The sequence below is a fragment of the Scylla paramamosain genome, chromosome 29 (assembly GCF_035594125.1).
Source record: "Scylla paramamosain isolate STU-SP2022 chromosome 29, ASM3559412v1, whole genome shotgun sequence".
Taxonomy (NCBI): domain Eukaryota; kingdom Metazoa; phylum Arthropoda; class Malacostraca; order Decapoda; family Portunidae; genus Scylla; species Scylla paramamosain.
Window position 1 is genome coordinate 15286324 of NC_087179.1, and position 19180 is coordinate 15305503.

Consider the following 19180-nt stretch of genomic DNA (forward strand, 5'->3'; position numbering starts at 1 on the left):
TTCCTCAAACTACCGTCCTATTGCTTTAATTTACTGCCTATCTAAAGTTTTTTAATCTATCCTCAACAGGAAGATTCTTAAACATCTATCACTTCACAACCTTCTATCTGATCGCTAGTATGGGTTCCGTCAAGGCCGCTCTACTGGTGATCTTTTGGCTTTCCTTACTGAGTCTTGGTCATCCTCTTTTAGAGATTTTGGTGAAACTTTTGCTGTTACCTTGGACATATCAAAAGCTTTTGATAGAGTCTGGCACAAAGCTTTGATTTCCAAACTACCCTCCTACAGCTTCTCTCCTTCTCTCTGTAACTTCATCTCAAGTTTCCTTTCTAACTGTTCTATTGCTTCTGTGGTAGACGGTCACTGTTCTTCTCCTAAATCTATTAACAGTGGTGTTCCTCAGGGTTCTGTCCTGTCACCCACTCTCTTCTTATTATTCATTAATGATCTTCTAAACCAAACTTCTTGTCCTATCTACTCCTACGCTGATGATACCACCCTGCACTTTTCCACGTCTTTTCATAGACGTCCAACCCTTCAGGAGGTAAACATTTCATGCAGGGAAGCCACAGAACGCTTGACTTCTGATCTTTCTAAAATTTCTGATTGTGGCAGAGCAAACTTGGTATTGTTCAATGCCTCAAAACTCAATTCCTCCATCTATCAACTCGACACAACCTTCCAGACAACTATCCCCTCTTCTTCAATGACACTCAACTGCCCCCCTCTTCTACACTGAACATCTTTGGTCTGTCCTTTACTTATAATCTGAACTGGAAACTTCACATCTCATCTCTAGCTAAAACAGCTTCTATGAAGTTTGGCGTTCTGAGATGTCTCCGCCAGTTTTTCTCACCCCCCCAGCTGCTAACTCTGTACAAGGGTCTTATCTGTCCATGTATGGAGTATGCTTCACTTGTCTGGGGGGGATTCCACTCATACTGTTCTTTTAGACAGGGTGGAATCAAAAGCTTTTCATCTCAACTCCTCTCCTCTAACTGACTGTCTTCAGCCTCTCTCTCACTGCCGCAATGTTGCATCTCTAGCTGTCTTCTACTGCTATTTTCATGCTAACTGCTCTTCTGATCTTGCTAACTGCATGCCTCCCCTCCTCCCACAGCCTCGCTGCACAAGACTTTCTTCTTTCTCTCACCCCTATTCTGTCCACCTCTCTAATGCAAGAGTTAACCAGTACTCTCAATCATTCATCCCTTTCTCTGGTAAACTCTAGAACTCCCTGCCTGTTTCTGTGTTTCCACCTTCCTATGACTTGAATTCCTTCAAGAGGGAGGTTTCAAGACACTTATTCATCAATTTTTGACCACTGCTTTGACCCTTTTATGGGACTGGCATTTCAGTGGGCATCTTTTTTATTGGATTTTTGTTGCCCTTGGCCAGTGTCTTTCTTACATAAAAAAACAAAGCAAATAAAACCTAAAAACATAAAAGAGAAACATAAAAAGACTAACAAAAGGAAATAAATTCCTCATTCCACAAAAATAAATAAATAAATAAATAAATAAATACCCTCACCCCACACCTCACCACACCCCCAAAACAACACCAACACACACATCCCCTCACCTGGTAGATCTGTGTGGGGGGCGCCTGGCCAGTGGGGGAGCGGCACCCATGGGTGATGTTGATAAGGGCAGCCCAGTGGAGGGAGTAACACCGCTGCTCTGACACTTTGCCACGCAGGGTCAGGCCACCAGGGAACGCCTCGTCAAACAGGATGTCGTACAGAACGTCAGCCTGTTTCTCCCCCGGCTGGATTCCTGTTGAGGCAAGGCAGGGTGTGGAGCAGCTGGTGGTGAGGCAAGGTAGGGTGTGGAGTAGCTGGTGGTGCATCAAGGAGGGTGTGGAGTAGCTGGTGATGAGGCAAGGCAGGGTGTGGAGTGGCTGGTGGTGAGGCAAGGTAGGATGTTGAGTAGCTGAGTCCCCAGTGGTGGTGAGAGGCAGGGATATCAGTGACACAGATGCAGTACACTTGCCCAAAGAAGTGATGACAAGCACACAATATTTCGGGCAACTACAACCTGAAACAACTACTTCTGCTTGTCATTTCCCTGGTTCCCTTTGGTCTTTGTGAAGCTGTTACAGTAAGAGCGTTCATTACTCTACACGTATCAATTTTGCATTACTACATAAAACAAAACACTACGACCCCAGCAAGATTTGAAGATCGGTCCAGTAATATTCTTGGTATAAAGGTATCTTGAAATGGGAGCTGGTGTCCTCTGTTCTATCACCACACTATATGTTCTTTATTTTCGTCACTTTAGCGTCATCTACCTATCTACATATACAGAACAGTTAGAAGCAGACCAGCTGGAGGACCAAAGAAGACCTGGAGACAATGAAAGGAGAAGAACAGAAGGGTAGACATGAGGGAGGAGGGCAGAAGAAGGGTAAATATGACAGGAGGAGGACAGGAGAAGGGTAAACATGACAGGAGGACAGGAGAAGGGTAAACATGAGGGAGGAGGACAGAAGGGTAAACATGAGAGAGGAGGAGGAAAGGAGAAGGGTACACATGAGGGAGGAGGACAAAAGAATAAACATGAGAGAGGAGGACAGAAGGATAAACATGAGAGAGGAGGACAGAAGGGTACAAATGAGAGAGCATCTTTCACAGCCACAAGGAAGTAGGAGACACTCACAAGCTGTTCAACCCCAGAAGAAAAAAATTGACATAAAAACAAAATCATGATGGTGGCAATATCTAACCATCGATCAATTACCAACACGGACTCACCTATGATGGTTCCCCGAGCACCGAGAGGAACGGAGAAGCCCTCCCTCACATTGACGACACGATCAAACATCTGGAAGGTCACAGTGTGGTCGGGGGGAGTGCTGCCCTGGAGGGGGTTGGGCTGCAATGCACAACACAGGCAACAGTTAGGACAGTTCAGTCAAACACTCCTGCCTATCTAATGCATGAGGTATAGGAGGATTTAAGGCAATAAGGAGTCCTTGTATTCTGCTTATAGACCTGTAAATACTCCTGCCTTTCTACAGCATGAAGTATAGGAGGATTTAAAACAATAAGGAGCCACCATATTCCATCTCCAGACTCACACACATGTACCTTAAAGAGCAGGTGAGGCCTGACTTGCATCTTGACCACCTTGGCCCGCACAGTGTTGGCCTTGTCCACTTCCTCTGCCACACACGCCACTACAGCCTCTCCCAACGTCTGTGTCCCGCAAGGCTGCCGCTCCGCCTTGGCAAACTCTGACGTCTTGAGCCACTCTGCCAGCTCCACCACTCTCTCCTTGCTGCAGTGGATGGAGAAATAAAGGGAACGGGATGATAACATGTTTGAAAAATAATAAAACAAAAATTATATGTAAGAGGGGTACTGGCCAAAAGCAACAAATATTTTAGCATAAATAAAAAGATTCATGGAAGTGTCAGTCCCTAAAGAAAAAGGGCTAAAAGTCATTCTACAAAGGCAGAAATACAGAAGCTGGCATGAAGTTTCAGTTTACGAGTGAAAAGATGAAAGACTGAGAATACTGGTCAACTCTTGCTTTAGGGATGTGGACAGAAAAGTGATGAGAGAAAGGGATGAAAGATTGAGAATACTGGTTAACTCTTATATTAGGGAGATGGACAAAAAAGTGGTGAGAGAAAGGGATGAATGATTCAGAATACACTTGCATTAGAGACATGGGCAGAACTGGGGTGAGAGAAAATAGAAAGACTTATGCAGAAAGACCGAGAGAAGAGGGGAGACATGAAGTTAGGAAGATCAGAAGAATGAATAAAATATATTCTTGAAGGAGAGAAGAAATAAAGCAAGGTAACAGTACATCAAGTAAAAAAACACTTATCATACAAATAAGCAATAAATATGGAGGGAAGTGAGAAAATAAAGGAAAGATCACACTAAAATTAAAAGTAAAGACAGGAAGAACCAAGCAAGCCACCACTGTCACTGCCGCCACCACCACAACCACCACCACTGTCACCATAAACAGAGGAAACAGCATAAAAAAGAAGAAAAACATAACTCATACAAATAAGCAATAAAAATAGAAAGAGGGAAACAACAGAAATAACACTAAAACTAAAAATGAGACCTAAAGAGCCAAGCAACCCACCACCACCACCACCACCACCACCACCACCAGAAATAGAGGAAACAGAATACCAAAGGAAAAACACAGACAAATAACCAACAAGCATGGGAAGAGAGAGAGAGAGAGAGAGAGAGAGAGAGAGAGAGAGAGAGAGAGAGAGAGAGAGAGAGAGAGAGAGAGAGAGAGAGAGAGAGAGAGAGAGAGAGAGAGAGAATCACACAAGATCACAACAGAACTAAAAACAAGCCATGAAGGAACCAGGAACCAGAAAAGAGAATACAAAGAAAACAAAACAAAAAGATAAATTACCAACAAATAAAGGAAGAGAGAGAGAAATGAAAAAAAAAAAAAAAAAAAAATCACACAAAACCACAATGGAACTAAGAAACAAACTATATCACAAACAACTACCACCACCACCACCACCACTACTACTCACTGTGCCTCGCCGAACACCTCGTCCTGGTGGAAGATGTCACGCTGGCCAATATTGACAGAGAGGTGGTCGAAAATCTCTGGGAACTTTGCATGGTACTCCATCATGGCTTCCACCGCCTTGTCTGAATAAAGCCACGTTGTCTTGTCCACCCCCACCTCCTTGATCTTGCGGCTGTACCCACTCACCTGTGGCGGAGGAAGGGGGAGGAGAAGACAGGGAGGAGGAGGAGGGATGAGAGGTAGAGGAAATGGAACAGACAAAAAGGCCAGAAAAAGGAAGAGATTGAGGATAAGAGAAGTTATTGAACAGTAGTAGTAGTAGGAGGAGGAGGAGGAGGAGGAGGAGGAGGAGGAGGAGGAGGAGGAGGAGGAGGAGGAGGAGGATTTAAGACATTATCAAACAATAAGAACCTCACACTCTCTCTCTCTCTCTCTCTCTCTCTCTCTAACATTCTTTTCCAATCACCCTTTCAATAGCATCACACTAAAACCCTCCTCTTTTCTTTACATCCACCTTTCTGTCATTCTTTCCACTCTTCCTCTCTCACCACAACAACAAAACTACAGCCTTTCTAACTTACATCTATTTTTTTATCACTCTTTCCTAGCTTTCACAATTCTCTAACTCCATCACTCTTTCCTATCTTTTACAATTCTCTTCAACTCATCCATCACTCTTTCTTAAATTGTACAGTTCTCTTTAACTCCTCTGTCACTCTTAATTTGTACAATCCTCTTCAACTCCATCACTTTTTCCTAACTTCTATTCTCTTTAACTCCTGTAGCTCCTGTAACCAAAGCCCCTCACCTCTTCATTCTTCTTGTTGTTCTTCAGGTTGAGTCCAATGTTCAGCTTGTTCCTCATCTCAGCCTCATCCAGCAGCCCATCACCCATGGGAGGTGCCAGGAACACAGTCCCGGTGAGGCGCGACAGCAGGTGGGAGGATATGCCCAGCCTCTGTGCTGCGTGGTAGGCTGGGGATTGAGAGGTGGATGTGAGGCATCAGGTGTTGGTGTGTAGTGGGAAGACAAAGAACATATTACTGCATTAAATTTTTGCAAGTATTTATAAGAAAGATGACATTCAAAGGATAGGTTTTCTAATTTTGAGCTAATATAATGTTTAGAGATGGTCATAAAAATTTTTGAGCTACTACTATTAAATATTACTACTACTACTACTAGTACTACTACTGCCATCACCACCACCACTACTATTACTACTACTACTACTACTACCACCAGTAAAACACCTAGAAGGCAACTGACAAACAAAGCTGTCAGTAATGGAACAATAAAAGCAGCCCACACATCAAAAACTTGCCTGATATTCAAACCGTTCTAGCTCAAAATTTTGCAAGAGCCCAATGGTTGTGCTATACACTGTTGGATAGGAAATTTCATTCTGTGTTCAATGGTAGGTGTCTGGTCTTGTTCAGACAAAAATAAATAGGTGAAAATTGCAAGAAACTGACAGGGAGACAGGTTGTGGTAGTGAAGGTTTACTGAAGGGGTGATGAGGCGTGAAGAGGGTGTGGTGAGTGTGCTGAGGAGGGACAGTGTGGTGGCATGTCAAGAGGAGGGAGGCTGGGGACTAATTCTTCCCTTATAAAGTCCCATAATAGAAACCTAAACTCACCAATACAATTAATAAAATATTCTATAAAGAAATGGACAAAAAGTGTGATTCCCTTGCATCAAATTTCATATATTGCATTTCTATTCTAAAAATGGATCATTTGAGAATCTGCTAGAATGGAACTGATGAAAAACTAGTCAAAAATCTTAGATAAATAAAAATACTGTTCCTAGTAATGCTATTGTTGTCAGATTAACTGTAAGGCACAAAACACTACATATGCTGTTTGTGTTACTACTGCCATCAGATTAGCTGTGAAACACGAAATACTACATATACTGTTTCTAGTGTCACTATTGTTATTAGATTAACTGTAAGGCACAAAACATTACAAATACTGTTTCTAGTGTTACTACTATCACCAGAGTAACTGTAAGGCACAAAACACTACAAATACTTTTTCTAGTATTACTACTGTCACCAGAGTCACTGCTAGCTCCAGGGAGTCCTGGCATGGCCCTCACCTGTCATGTAGCGCTCCTCCAGCTGGTTCTGCTTGCCCCGCACCACATCAAAACTGGGTTCGTGCATCACTGTCATGGCCACGCGAATCCTGCCCTTGTGGCTTGGGTCAATCTCAATGACCTGGCAGAGAGATCAGGTCACAGGTCAGGGCTCAAAAAGTAAGGGATGGAGAATAACAGACTAACTAGAAGGATGAGGATAAAAATTAAAGATAAACTGAAAAATAAGAAAACCAATTTAACATCATGCCTTGTACAATTTAAACTCATTCATTTTTCTCTCTAATATGAATGAATAAGAGATGGTTCAAATAATGTGATTTCTCTCTTCCATATTTTACACTTATTCATCCATTTCTCTACTACGGAAAGAAAGAAGGCAGTCTCTCTCTCTCTCTCATACCCCAACCTTTCTCTCACCTTATCCCAAGATCCATAGGTAGTATAGTAAATATGCTCTCTCTTTCTCTAGTATCAAGTGATCCTTCTGTTATGGTCCTTTAAATCTCTCTCTCTCTCTCTCTCTCTCTCTCTCTCTCTCTCTCTCTCTCTCTCTCTCTCTCTCATCTTAAACAATTATATTTATCACTAAAAGAGCAAAATATTAACAGCGCATGGATAGACTGACAAACAGCCCATTACTAAAATTAATCTCTCTCTTTCTCTCTCTCTCTTTCTCTCTCTCTCTCTCTCTCTCTCTCTCTCTCTTACTCCCTCCCCTTCCTCTCACCTCCCCCATGGCTCCATAATGCGGCTGGCCCAGCATGAAGACCTTGGTGCGTGGGGGAAAATACTCCTGAGGTGTGAGGTGCATCTGGTAGCCAGGGGAGTGCACACCGATGTCCTTCACAATGGTCTGCAGGGGGTAGGACTGTACCACCTTGGACCACACCTTCTCCAAGGTCATCTTGCCACTCAGCCCTGCGATGTACCTGAGGGAAGGCATGTGGGTGTGTAAGTTTGGATCTGGTGTGTGTATGAACCAAAAAATCATGTACTTCAGGCCAGGAGAACTTACCTCATCTCTCCCACACACACACATACACACACTCACCTCCTGCCAGTCATGGGTGCGGCATACACAAGGATGGGAGTGTTGTTGAGGTTGATGCCCCAGCGGTCATGGTGGTGTGAAATGAGGGAGTTTCGGGACAGTGAGAACTCTTCCTTCAGGGTGTGCTCTACCATGTGTCTCTGCACTTCCTGGTCCCCCCCGAGCTGGTAACGGTCCTTGGCGTCACTCACCGCCTCCACCTGCAGGATTTGGGTGAAGCCATGAGGGTGGAAAGGATGGAAGAACAAACTTAAGATAACCACCTTTCATGATGTAACCTAACCTACCTTAATCCCTTCATTAACTTCCATCTTTCATAACTTAGACCAAAATAATCTAAATCCTTCATGACTGAACTTAGAATAGCTTAACCTCTTCCTGTCTTAACATAACCCTTCCATCATTTAAGCCAACGAAACTTAAATCCTTCTGTAACTTAACCTAACCTAACTTAGTCCCTTCATGCCTTCATGAAACATAACCCCCTCAATGACTTAACCAAACTGTACTCCTTCATGACCCAACTTAACACAACACCTGAACCCTTATTTTTCTGCCATTTTTATGTAAGAGCAGCCATGGACATTGACAGCAAAGAAATTTAATGAAAAGGTCCACAGAAGGTACCAGCTCCAGAGAGGAGAGTAACAGTTAGGCAGTGACCCACCTTGGCCTCCACCAGGTGCGGCCAGGACACAAACACCTCTTTGCCCAGCAGCTGGTTGGCCACGTCCCTCAGGTCAGGTGTGTCCTTCTCTGTAATGTCCAGGATGAAGTTCTCACCACGACTGTTCTGCTGGAAGACCTTCACTGCCTCCTTGGCCACGTGGAACTGTGTGGGATGGAGCGGTAACATGAGTCAGGCGGAGCACAACCCAGGCAGTTATGAGAGGGTTGTGCTTGCTTGAGCTTAACTGCCCCACACATACAGCACACTTAATAATGAATACAACAAAAATATCTCAAACAGTTACACAACAAACAGGCATGGTGAGGAAAAGCACAGGACAGACACACAACTGCACTACTGCCTCCTCAACACCACAGCCATGCACCACCATATCACCACCCTTAGCTTGCGCTGTACTGAGAAAGAATAGGAGGATGATGAGGAGGAGGAAATGAAGAAAATATGAAAGGGAAGAGAAGGATTCTCAAGAGGAAGAAAGAGATGACAAAGGAAGACAAGTAGAAAGGGAAAGAACTAAGACTGAGAGGAAGAGAATACAGAGATGGAAGAGCAGGAACAGAAGAATTATGATGAAGACAAATAAGAACGTAGTGATGAAAAAGAAAGAAAAGGAGATGAAACTGGTACTAGAGATACAGGAACACAGAAACTCAAGGCAGGACACATCCAGACCTTACTTTATGCTTTTTGTGCTTCAGAGTTGGAAAAGAGATAATACACACACACACACACACACACACACACACACACACACACACACACACACACACACACACACACAGAAAGAAGACAAGAAGGAAAACAGTGGAGCACATACACACAACACAAATTAAGGCACTATTACATGGGCATATTTTCCATCGGTATAAATTTACAAGCCACTCATGCAAATAATAACACAGGACGGGCTACTGTCTGTAAGTTTGTACGTTTACGAGGCCCTTGTTGTTGTGCTGATCAACACCAAGACAAGCTGACAGGTGACATGTGCACTGTGAAGAAGGCTCTTCGTCACCATTGTCTATGTGGAATATTTCACTGTTTCACTATTTAACCCTCTGACTGCCACTTGGTACACCTTTCCCTAATTACCAATCACTCTGAGACATCTTTACTTGTTCTACAGCCACATCCAATCTTTGAACTGGAAAGAAATTGCAACATATATTTTTTTTCATTGCTAACTTTCTTGTAGATGCTTAAAGAGACTTCACGCATTGCTTCTGGTGCTGCTAATTGTTTTATGTTGCAGTGAAAGGGTTAAAGATATCACAACAAGTTCTAACTTTGTCTGCCATTCATGAAAATATTTATGCATCATGATTTCATTAAATATTTAGGTGTATGTCATTAAACAGCCTCATAAAAGCATCATCAACCATACACTTGCCATCAGCACACTCAGATAACAAAAAACACAACTTCCCTCAGAGCTGTGGTGATGGAGAACATACCCTGCAACAGTGCCTTTACAGCAAGAAGACACAGCAGCACAGAAGCACAAAACAAGACCTCATGCCCACACAGCCTCACCTGACGTCCACACAGTCTCACCTGACGTCCATATGGCCTCACCTGACGTCCACACAGCCTCACCTGACATCCACACAGTCTCACCTGACGTCCATATGGCCTCACCTGACGTCCATACAGCCTCACTGACGTCCACACAGCCTCACTGATGTCCACACAGCCTCACCTGATGTCCACACAGCTTCACTGGTGTCCACACAGCCTCACTGGTGTCCACACAGCCTCATTGACATCCACACAGCCTCACTGGCATCCACACAGCCCAAATGGTGTCCACACAGCCTCACTGACATCCACACAGGCTCACTGGCATCCACACAGCCTCATTGGCACCCACACAGCCTCAATGATGTCCACACAGCCTCACTGACGTCCAAACAGCCTCACTGGCGTCCACACATCCTCACTGGCGTCCACACAGCCTCACCTGACAACCACACAGCCTCACCTGATATCCACAGAGCCTCACCTGACAACCACACAGCCTCACCTGATGTCCACACAGCCTCACCTGATGACCACAGAGCCTCACTGACATCCACACAGCCTCACCTTATGGTCGACATGTTTCAAGGTTGGGAAGCCAGCGAAGTACACATCCAGCTGGACCTCAGGACATAGGCCCTTCTTGATCTTGTCTGGCGGTAGCTCCCACGTCTCCCTCCACACCCTCTCCACCTGGGCGTGGTTCATGTGGATCACCGGGAAGTAACTTGGGTGCCTGGTAGAAGACAACAGGTGGAGGAGAGGTGAGTTGGTTGTGTGTGTGTATTTACCTAGTTGTAATGTACGGGAGGGGAGCTATGCTGGTGCTGTCATGTCTTGGTGTCTCACGATGTCTAACATGGCCTTCAATTCATGTATCGTCTCTACACACACTACCTTCTCATCTGGTCCATTCCATACATCTACTACTCTGTGGGGAAAGCTGTTCACTTTCACATTACTTCTGTAACTATCTTTTTTATCTCCTTTCCATGTCCTCTTGTATCTCTCATGTCCCACTTTATTAGGTCTTCTCTATCCACCACCTCCATCTTCTTCATGGTTCTATAAATTGCTATCATCTCCTCGTTCCCTTCTTTGAGAGAGAGAGAGAGAGAGAGAGAGAGAGAGAGAGAGAGAGAGAGAGAGAGAGAGAGAGAGAGAGAGAGAGAGAGAGAGAGAGAGAGAGAGAGAGAGAGAGAGAGAGAGAGAGAGAGAGAGAGAGAGAGAGAGAGAGAGAGAGAGAGAGAGAGAGAGAGAGAGAGAGAGAGAGAGAGAGAGAGAGAGAGAGGGGGGGGGGGGGGGGGGGAAGGAGATAAAAGGAGGCAGAGAGGAGAAAGAAGGAAGGAGAGGAGAAAGGAGGGAGAGAAGGAAGAAGGTATCAAGGAAGTAAAAGAAGAAAGACAAAAGGAGACAAATGAAAGAAAAGAAGAGATAAAGTGAAAGGAAGGAAAAGAAGAAAGGAAAGATAAGGCAGAAAGGAAGGAAAAGAAGAAAGGAAAGATAAAGAAGAGAAAGGAAGGAAAAGATAAGAAAGATAAAGAAGAGAGAAAGGAAGGAAAAGAAGGGAAAAATACAGAAGGCAAAGATAAAGAAGAGAAAGGAATAATAGTAGCAGTAGCAACAGTAGTAGTAGTAGTAGTAGTAGTAGTAGTAGTAGTAGTAGTAGTAGTAGTAGTAGTAGTAGTAGTAGTAGTAGTAGTAGTAGCAGCAGCAGCAGCAGCAGCAGCAGTAGCTGAAATATTAGTAGCATAGTGTAGCAATACCAGTAGTAGCAGCAGTAGTAGTAGTAGTAGTAGTAGTAGTAGTAGTAGTAGTAGTAGTAGTAGTAGTAGTAGTAGTAGTAGTAGTAGTAGTAGTAGTAGTAGTAGAAGCATAGCAGTAGTAGTATTGGTGGTGGGTGGTGGTGCCTACTCACATGGTAGTCACCCAGGTTCTGCTCAGTGTAGGTGTAGATGTACATGGGTCCGTGGGAGTTCCTCTTCCTCTCCTCCTCACTGAGCATTGTGTTGCACACCTCCATGGCCTGCAGCAGTCGCTCCTCATCGATGAAGGGGATCAGCACCACTGCCTCCCAGTCCTGCAGCACACAGAGGAGGAACTGTGGTGCTCAGTGGGTCATGATTAATCCTGGCAGGATGCAACACACACACACACACACAAATACACAGCTAGATAGAGGTGCTGTATGTGTGTCGTCAATTGTTTGTGCTGGAAGGAAGCAGTGCACACACACACAAAGAAGTTGAGATACATACACGCGTAAATACACAACTGAATAGAAAAAATTGTATGTAAAAAAAAAAAAAAGAAAAAAGTAATAGGTGTTTTAAGCTACAGAGCAAATTAAAGCATCTTCCCCCCGTGGCTGGGAGTTCTAATTTTTAGACACATCGCAGATCTGGTCATATGGAGCCCGCCTGCACACCAAGTGTCACGCCACCGTGATGGTTGTGCTGAGTGACATGTTGCTATAAAAGACTCTATGTTTTCAATATGTGGAGCTTTACCAGCATTCTGATCACACTATTGTGTTCATGAGTTTTTCCTACTTAATGTAATAATATATTCAGCATTCAATGATTAACGGTTGAAAATAACGAGCATAAGTAAAACTGTTATAAGCATTTTTTTAACAGCTTCACAGTTCAACTTGTTGTAATACCATTTTCTTTTTTTGTTTTGTCAAGTTTTTACAACACACCTTGATTCTACAGTCACTGCTGAGTCTGGTGGTGTCAATCAAAACTGGCTGTCCCATATATGAAGTGAGTTATGGCAAATAATTCACACATTTTGCACACTCGATAAGTTGAAACATGTAAAATACAGCAAAGCGGTGGGTCTGACAAAAAAATATCACAAAATCAGAAAGATGTGCTGTCAAAAGTTACTTTCCAGGTGTTTCCCACACTGAAATCACATTTTTTTATATGTGATGGACACCAAAATGTGCTCCTGGCCAAATCATCATTGCACCTTCCAGGGGCCAGGCGGAACGGTGGGTTGTATGCTAACAAAATTAGAACCCTAAGCGGGACTTGCTCCCAATGGGAGAATAAATAAATATTTCCAGAATAAAGAAATGCACACATAAACAAATCCATTAAAAACATAACTAAACCAAATAATATATGCACAGAATAATGAAATACACACACACACACACACACACACACACACACACACACACACACACACACACAAACCTGCTGCTTCCCGTTGAGGTCTGTGAGGAAGGTGTCAGGGTAGAAGTCCTTGACAGGGGAGTCAGCGCTAGTGAGGAGGCTCCAGTAGGCCTTGCAGAGGAGGTTCTTGCTAAGGGGCGGCAGCACGGCGAGGAGCTGCTGGTAGGGGAGGAAGGGGCGGCCCAACTCAAAGCCCATCTCCATGTGTGCAAAGTCCCTCACGTCAGAGATGTACGGGGCATAGTGGAATGGGTAGTACCAGGACCAGGAGCAGATGCCATTGTAGTAGTAGTTGAGGATCCACTGGATGGCCCTCACGTAGCTGGTGGCCTGGTGGTGCAGGGCAGCCGAGTTCACCTGCTTGATGTTCATCTTGGTCATGTAGTAGTCACGCTTGTGCAGCCGGAACTCCTCCTTGAACGTGCTGCCGCCACCGCCACCGCCGCCGCCACCACCACCCTCCGATGTCGAGCTGTCCTCATCCTCATCCTCGTCATCCACAAATGCTGGGTCTGGCTCGTATCCCAGACGCTCGTAGGTACGGCGCAGGTCCTCCACTTCATCCTCCTCATCCTCCTCCTCCTCCAGGCTGCCCAGAAGCGCCCCATTAAGTGTGTCATTGCTGTCCTCCTCCTCAAAATTGAACGGCTTCAGATCCATGGCTCTCTTGTTTGCCTTGAATGCCTCCCCATCCTTGAGTCTCTTGCCCTTGAAGTACTTGAGGTCGGCATAAATCTCATGAAAATTCTCCAGTTCAAACTCCGCCAGCTTGACCATGAACTTCTCAAACCGCGGCAGGTGCAGCTTCCCCCCTTCATTGAGGTAGCCGTCCAGGGTGGGCAGTGTGGCCTTGTAGGTCCTGTAGAGAATGGGCAGTGCCTCCTTGTTGATGTGCAGGTGTGGCAAGTGTGGGATAAAGTCGTTGCCCACCAGGAAGCCCATCAGCACCCAGTCGTCAATGATGCTCTCCAGGTCATAAGGGAAGGGCAGGGCACACCGCAGGTCATGAAACTCATAGTTAATGTACTCCCGCATGAGGCTCAGGTGCAGCAGGTGGAAGGTGGTCTCCTCAGGGGTGGGTGTGCGGCTGTTGCTGTCCTTCTTGCCCCCAAACCTAACCTGCAGGGAAAGATGCTTGGGTTAGTGCTCTCTCTCTCTCTCTCTCTCTCTCTCTCTCTCTCTCTCTCTCTCTCTCTCTCTCTCTCTCTCTCTCTCTCTCTCTCTCTCTCAATACCTTAGGAAGAAAAGACATGAAAGGGATTAAAACAAAACATAAGGTGGTGAGGAAGTTTGTTAACTCTCTCTCTCTCTCTCTCTCTCTCTCTCTCTCTCTCTCTCTCTCTCTCTCTCTCTCTCTCTCTCTCTATCTTAACAGCAACACCTCAATACCTTATAAAGAAATGGTCATCAAGAGGATTAAAACAAAATATTTTCTCTCTCTTTCTCCCTCAATATCTTAAAAAAAAGATATATGGATCATGAAATCATTTCACACACACACACACACACACACACACACACACACACACACACACACACACACACACACACACACACACATACAACAAACTCAGCAGCAAAGGCCACAACAAACCTCCTCCCTGAGCAGTGAGAAGTGAGGCTCATGCGTGGTGAGGCCCAGGATGATGAGATCTGCGTCCAGGCCATACAAGCAATGGCGCGTGTTGGGGTCGTACTCAGGGCCACTCTTCACGTACCGAATGTACTCCATAATCTTGTGCTCCCCCTCACCTGGCGTCTGAAAGATGAAGGGAATGGAAGGGTGTTAGGAATATTCAATACAGTAAAATCCCTCTCATCTGGCATTCGAGTATTTGGTAGCTTCAAGTATCTGGCACATTTTTCCCCGAGCCTTAAAATCAATAAAAAATCAACGTGTACTCATAAAATCGATTAAAATTCCCATGCGAGGCATACTTTGTCCCCTCGCCACCAGAGCGCACTGCTTCGCGCCATCCGTGGCCCACTGCACTGTGTTTATTCAGTGACTAAGTCCCACGTGTGCACTGTTTATCGCCTTACCCCTTCATCATGCCTAAAGTTGTAGAAAAGAGGAAGCGTGTTGTGCTTACACTTAAGCAGAAGGTAGACATTTGTCGACGGTTAGAGAGGTGAAAGCAGACAGCAACTAATGGCGGAATATGGTGTGGGCTCATCAACTATTTATGACATTAAATCCCAAATGAAAAAGTTGCGGGATTACATGAAAGCCCCAAAGGCACCCCAAAGACACCCCAAAGGCAGCGGAAAATCTTCACACACTGCAGTATCATCGTGGTGAAATGATGGACAAAGTGTTATACGAGTGGTTCAGCTTGAAAAGATCAGGACATAATTTCACTTCTATTCAAGTATCTGGCAACTGTCAAGTATCCGGCATGTCGGCGGTCCCGTTGATGCCGGATAAGAGGGATTTTACTGTAATTTAATGTTTTGTCTTGTGTACTACAGTTAGGCATCTACTGCTCTTTGCTGGGAATTATATGGAAAAAATAAGTTGTATTATTATTATTATTATTATTAAGTTGTAATACCATCCTGTGGTCAATAAACTATATCTATCTATGATAAACTCTCTGTAAATCAAACCCTGATGTCATGAGTGCTTTATATTATACAGGAAAGGAGGATATGGCTTAGAATGATTGTGAGAGCAGTAATACCGTGATCCCTTGCCTCGTGTCTCTTAATTCTTTTTTTTTTTTTTTTTATGTAGGAAGGACACTGGCCAAGGGCAACAATTGCCAAGGGCAATTAACATTTTCGGTCTGTCCTTTACTTATAATCTGAACTGGAAACTTCACATCTCATCTCTAGCTAAAACAGCTTCTATGAAGTTAGGTGTTCTGAGACGTCTCCGCCAGTTTTTCTCACCCCCCCAGCTGCTAACTCTGTACAAGGGCCTTATCCGTCCATGTATGGAGTATGCTTCACATGTCGGGGGGGGTTCCACTCATACTGCTCTTCTAGACAGGGTGGAATCAAAAGCTTTTCGTCTCATCAACTCCTCTCCTCTAACTGACTGTCTTCAGCCCCTCTCTCACTGCCGCAATGTTGCATATCTAGCTGTCTTCTACCGCTATTTTCATGCCAACTGCTCTTCTGACCTTGCTAACTGCATGCCTCCCCTCCTTCCGCGGCCTCGCTGCACAAGACTTTCTTCTTTCTCTCACTCCTATTCTGTCCACCTCTCTAACGCAAGAGTTAACCGGTATTCTCAATCATTCATCCCTTTCTCTAGTAAACTCTGGAACTCCCTGCCTGCTTCTGTATTTCCACCTTCCTATGACTTGAATTCCTTCAAGAGGGAAGTTTCAAGACACTTATCCACCAATTTTTGACCACTGCTTTGACCCTTTTATGGGACTGGCATTTCAGTGGGCATTTTTTTTATTAGATTTTTGTTGCCCTTGGCCAGTATCCTTCCTACATAAAAAAAAAAAAATATATATATATATATATATATATATATATATATATATATATATATATATATATATATATATATATATATATATATATATATATATATATATATAAAAAATATGGCATGTTCCAGGATGAAATTTCTCTTGTAAAACAAACATGTGGCTGTGATTAACTGAATGACTGACTGACTGAATGAAATGGAAGATGAAATGATGGGGAATGTATCTATTTATCTATATACCTAGTTGATATCTCCTTTTGTACATTAACTACTACTACTACTTCTACTTTTAATGCTACCACCAATACTACTACTGCAACTCTCTTTCACCTTCTTTTGTAAATTAACTACTACTACTACTATTATTACTACTACTACTACTACTACTACTACTACTACTACTAAAACCATCACCAATACTACTACTACAACTCTCTTTCCACCCAATACAGACACCCACCTGGTGTCCTGAGTAGATGATCTTGCAGCTCTGCCACATCTTGTCCTGGGAAACCTTGCTGGTGACAAAGTACCTCAGCTGACTGTCCAGACGCTCCATAAACTCTGTGCCAGGGGTGATGCAGTTGGAGTCAAACCTCTCCTCTGTGGGCAGCTTCTCCCCTCGTTCCTTGGCCTTCTTCTCTGCGTCCACGGCAGCCTTGGCTGACCGGAACCTGCAGATGAGACAGTGATAAAGTGACACAACTAACACTGCTGAAAAAAGGCTGGGGAGTAATAATAGGTAAGTAAAAATAAATACATGGATTGAATAAATTAATATGGCTGGCCACGCCAGGGATTAATAAGACAAAGAGGATGATAAATAAATTAAGATAAATAAGTAAATAAACAAGATGATAAACAATTAAATAAATGAAAATAAATATATGAGAAATAAAAATGATGATGATGATGATGATGGCTAAAATGCAAGAAGAAATAACGAACGGGGAAGTGATTACATTGTGCCAAGGAGGAAATAACGATGAGTGAGATGGAAGAAGTTACAAACGGGACAATGTTTTGGTTCTGCTGTAAAGAAATAACAACGGCGATGAACACAATAATAGAAACTATGAACAGGGAAGTCAGCAGCTGATACAGAGGAGGAACAAATCACAAAACAGTACAACAAAACATCAGAAGCTAAAGAGGGAACAAATAATAAAATGACATAACAAGTAGGAGATACAGAAATAAATAAGAAGGGAAGGAAGTGGGTGAGAAGAATAAGGTGGTATGAAAACAGAAAGGATACAGTGGAATAAAAAGCACAGTGGTGGAAGGAACAACAATGATGGCTACAAGTTATGGAATTTTGTAGAGGCCTTGGCTTGTAAGAACAGGAGAGAGAGAGAGAGAGAGAGAGAGAGAGAGAGAGAGAGAGAGAGAGAGAGAGAGAGAGAGAGAGAGAGCATCAAATGAAAATGCATAAGAAAAATAAACAGGAAGATATAAATAGAAACAGAAAAACAAAGAGATATAGATGAAAAAAGACAGACAGATACACACAGATACAAGCCTACAGCAAACAAAACACACATGATACACTAAGATGACACAGTAAGAAATTGTAAAAAAAACAAGAAATATAGTCCTCCTCACACGGCAGTTAGCCAATGGAATGCACTGACTGAACAAGTTGTGTGTGCAAGGAGCATTTGAAGATAAACATGACAAATTAACTTTAAAAGATGAGACATTATGAACTTGACTCAATCATGTTAAAGTACAGTTAGGTAAGAACACACACACACACACACACACACACACACACACACACACACACACACACACACACACACACACACACACACACACACACCTGCGACTCCTCTGCTGGTTCATCTTTGCCCGCGGTGCCACGCCATCCACAGCCATGAAGAACACCTTGTGGGGCTGCACCAGACGGAACAATACCTATGGGAGTGGAGGATAAGGGGCATTACCAAGTCATCTCTCACTAAAGCAGTGTCCACATAATACCGAAGTAACATTAGCATTTCCATCTGAGGGTTAGGTTAGATTTGGCTTCACTCAGTTCCTTAATTTCAGTGGTGATCCCTTCACTGTGCAGATTGTGACTTGAGAAAGTGTCATATTTGCCAGAGAAATAAAGTTATTGTCTGGAAATTAGTAAGTTAAGATTATTTCCATAAACTAGGCATCCTATACTTAATGACATGTGGTGTGTGTGTGTGTGTGTGTGTGTGTGTGTGTGTGTGTGTGTGTGTGTGTGTGTGTGTGTGTGTGTGTGTGTGTGTGTGTGTGTAGGCTGATGAGTGAGTTGGGATGTCCTGCTTGGAAATATTTGTCTCTGATTTCACCCTCACTAACGTCCACATGTATGGCAGTATTACTAAGTCACTCTTGATGCCTGGTTCTTCTGTAAAATTATCTGTGTGGCTTCATGAGATAATGTACACAGTGGAGGGTTTTCACTGACACCGAGGAAATACTAGTACATTTCTTGCACTCTGACAAGGAGGAAAGGATGTCTTGCCTCTTACCATGAGATGCTATGTATATTTTCTTTCTCCCACATTTTGAGTGTTATTTATGATTGTGTTCAATTTCACCCAATGTTTGCACTCCATGGAGGGGAGGTAACACGTGCAAATATTGGGCAGTTCACCACAGCATTTT

The 19180-nt window shown here is 43.7% G+C and overlaps 1 protein-coding gene across 1 annotated transcript in view; it reads right to left on the reverse strand.

Moving 5' to 3' along the window:
- The window catches only part of LOC135115398 (5'-3' exoribonuclease 1-like), a 29416-nt gene that overhangs the window by 3601 nt on the left and 6635 nt on the right, over positions 1-19180 (reverse strand). Inside the window, exons 5-19 of the mRNA XM_064032141.1 lie at positions 18360-18454; positions 16995-17208; positions 14678-14842; positions 13105-14202; positions 11806-11975; positions 10463-10622; positions 8354-8518; positions 7687-7886; positions 7363-7564; positions 6633-6753; positions 5338-5504; positions 4531-4715; positions 3095-3284; positions 2759-2879; positions 1585-1778 (exon numbers count right to left, since the gene is read on the reverse strand). Of these exons, the coding sequence (XP_063888211.1) occupies positions 1585-1778; positions 2759-2879; positions 3095-3284; positions 4531-4715; positions 5338-5504; positions 6633-6753; positions 7363-7564; positions 7687-7886; positions 8354-8518; positions 10463-10622; positions 11806-11975; positions 13105-14202; positions 14678-14842; positions 16995-17208; positions 18360-18454 (3447 nt within the window). The remainder of the gene's footprint in view (positions 1-1584; positions 1779-2758; positions 2880-3094; positions 3285-4530; positions 4716-5337; positions 5505-6632; positions 6754-7362; positions 7565-7686; positions 7887-8353; positions 8519-10462; positions 10623-11805; positions 11976-13104; positions 14203-14677; positions 14843-16994; positions 17209-18359; positions 18455-19180) is intronic.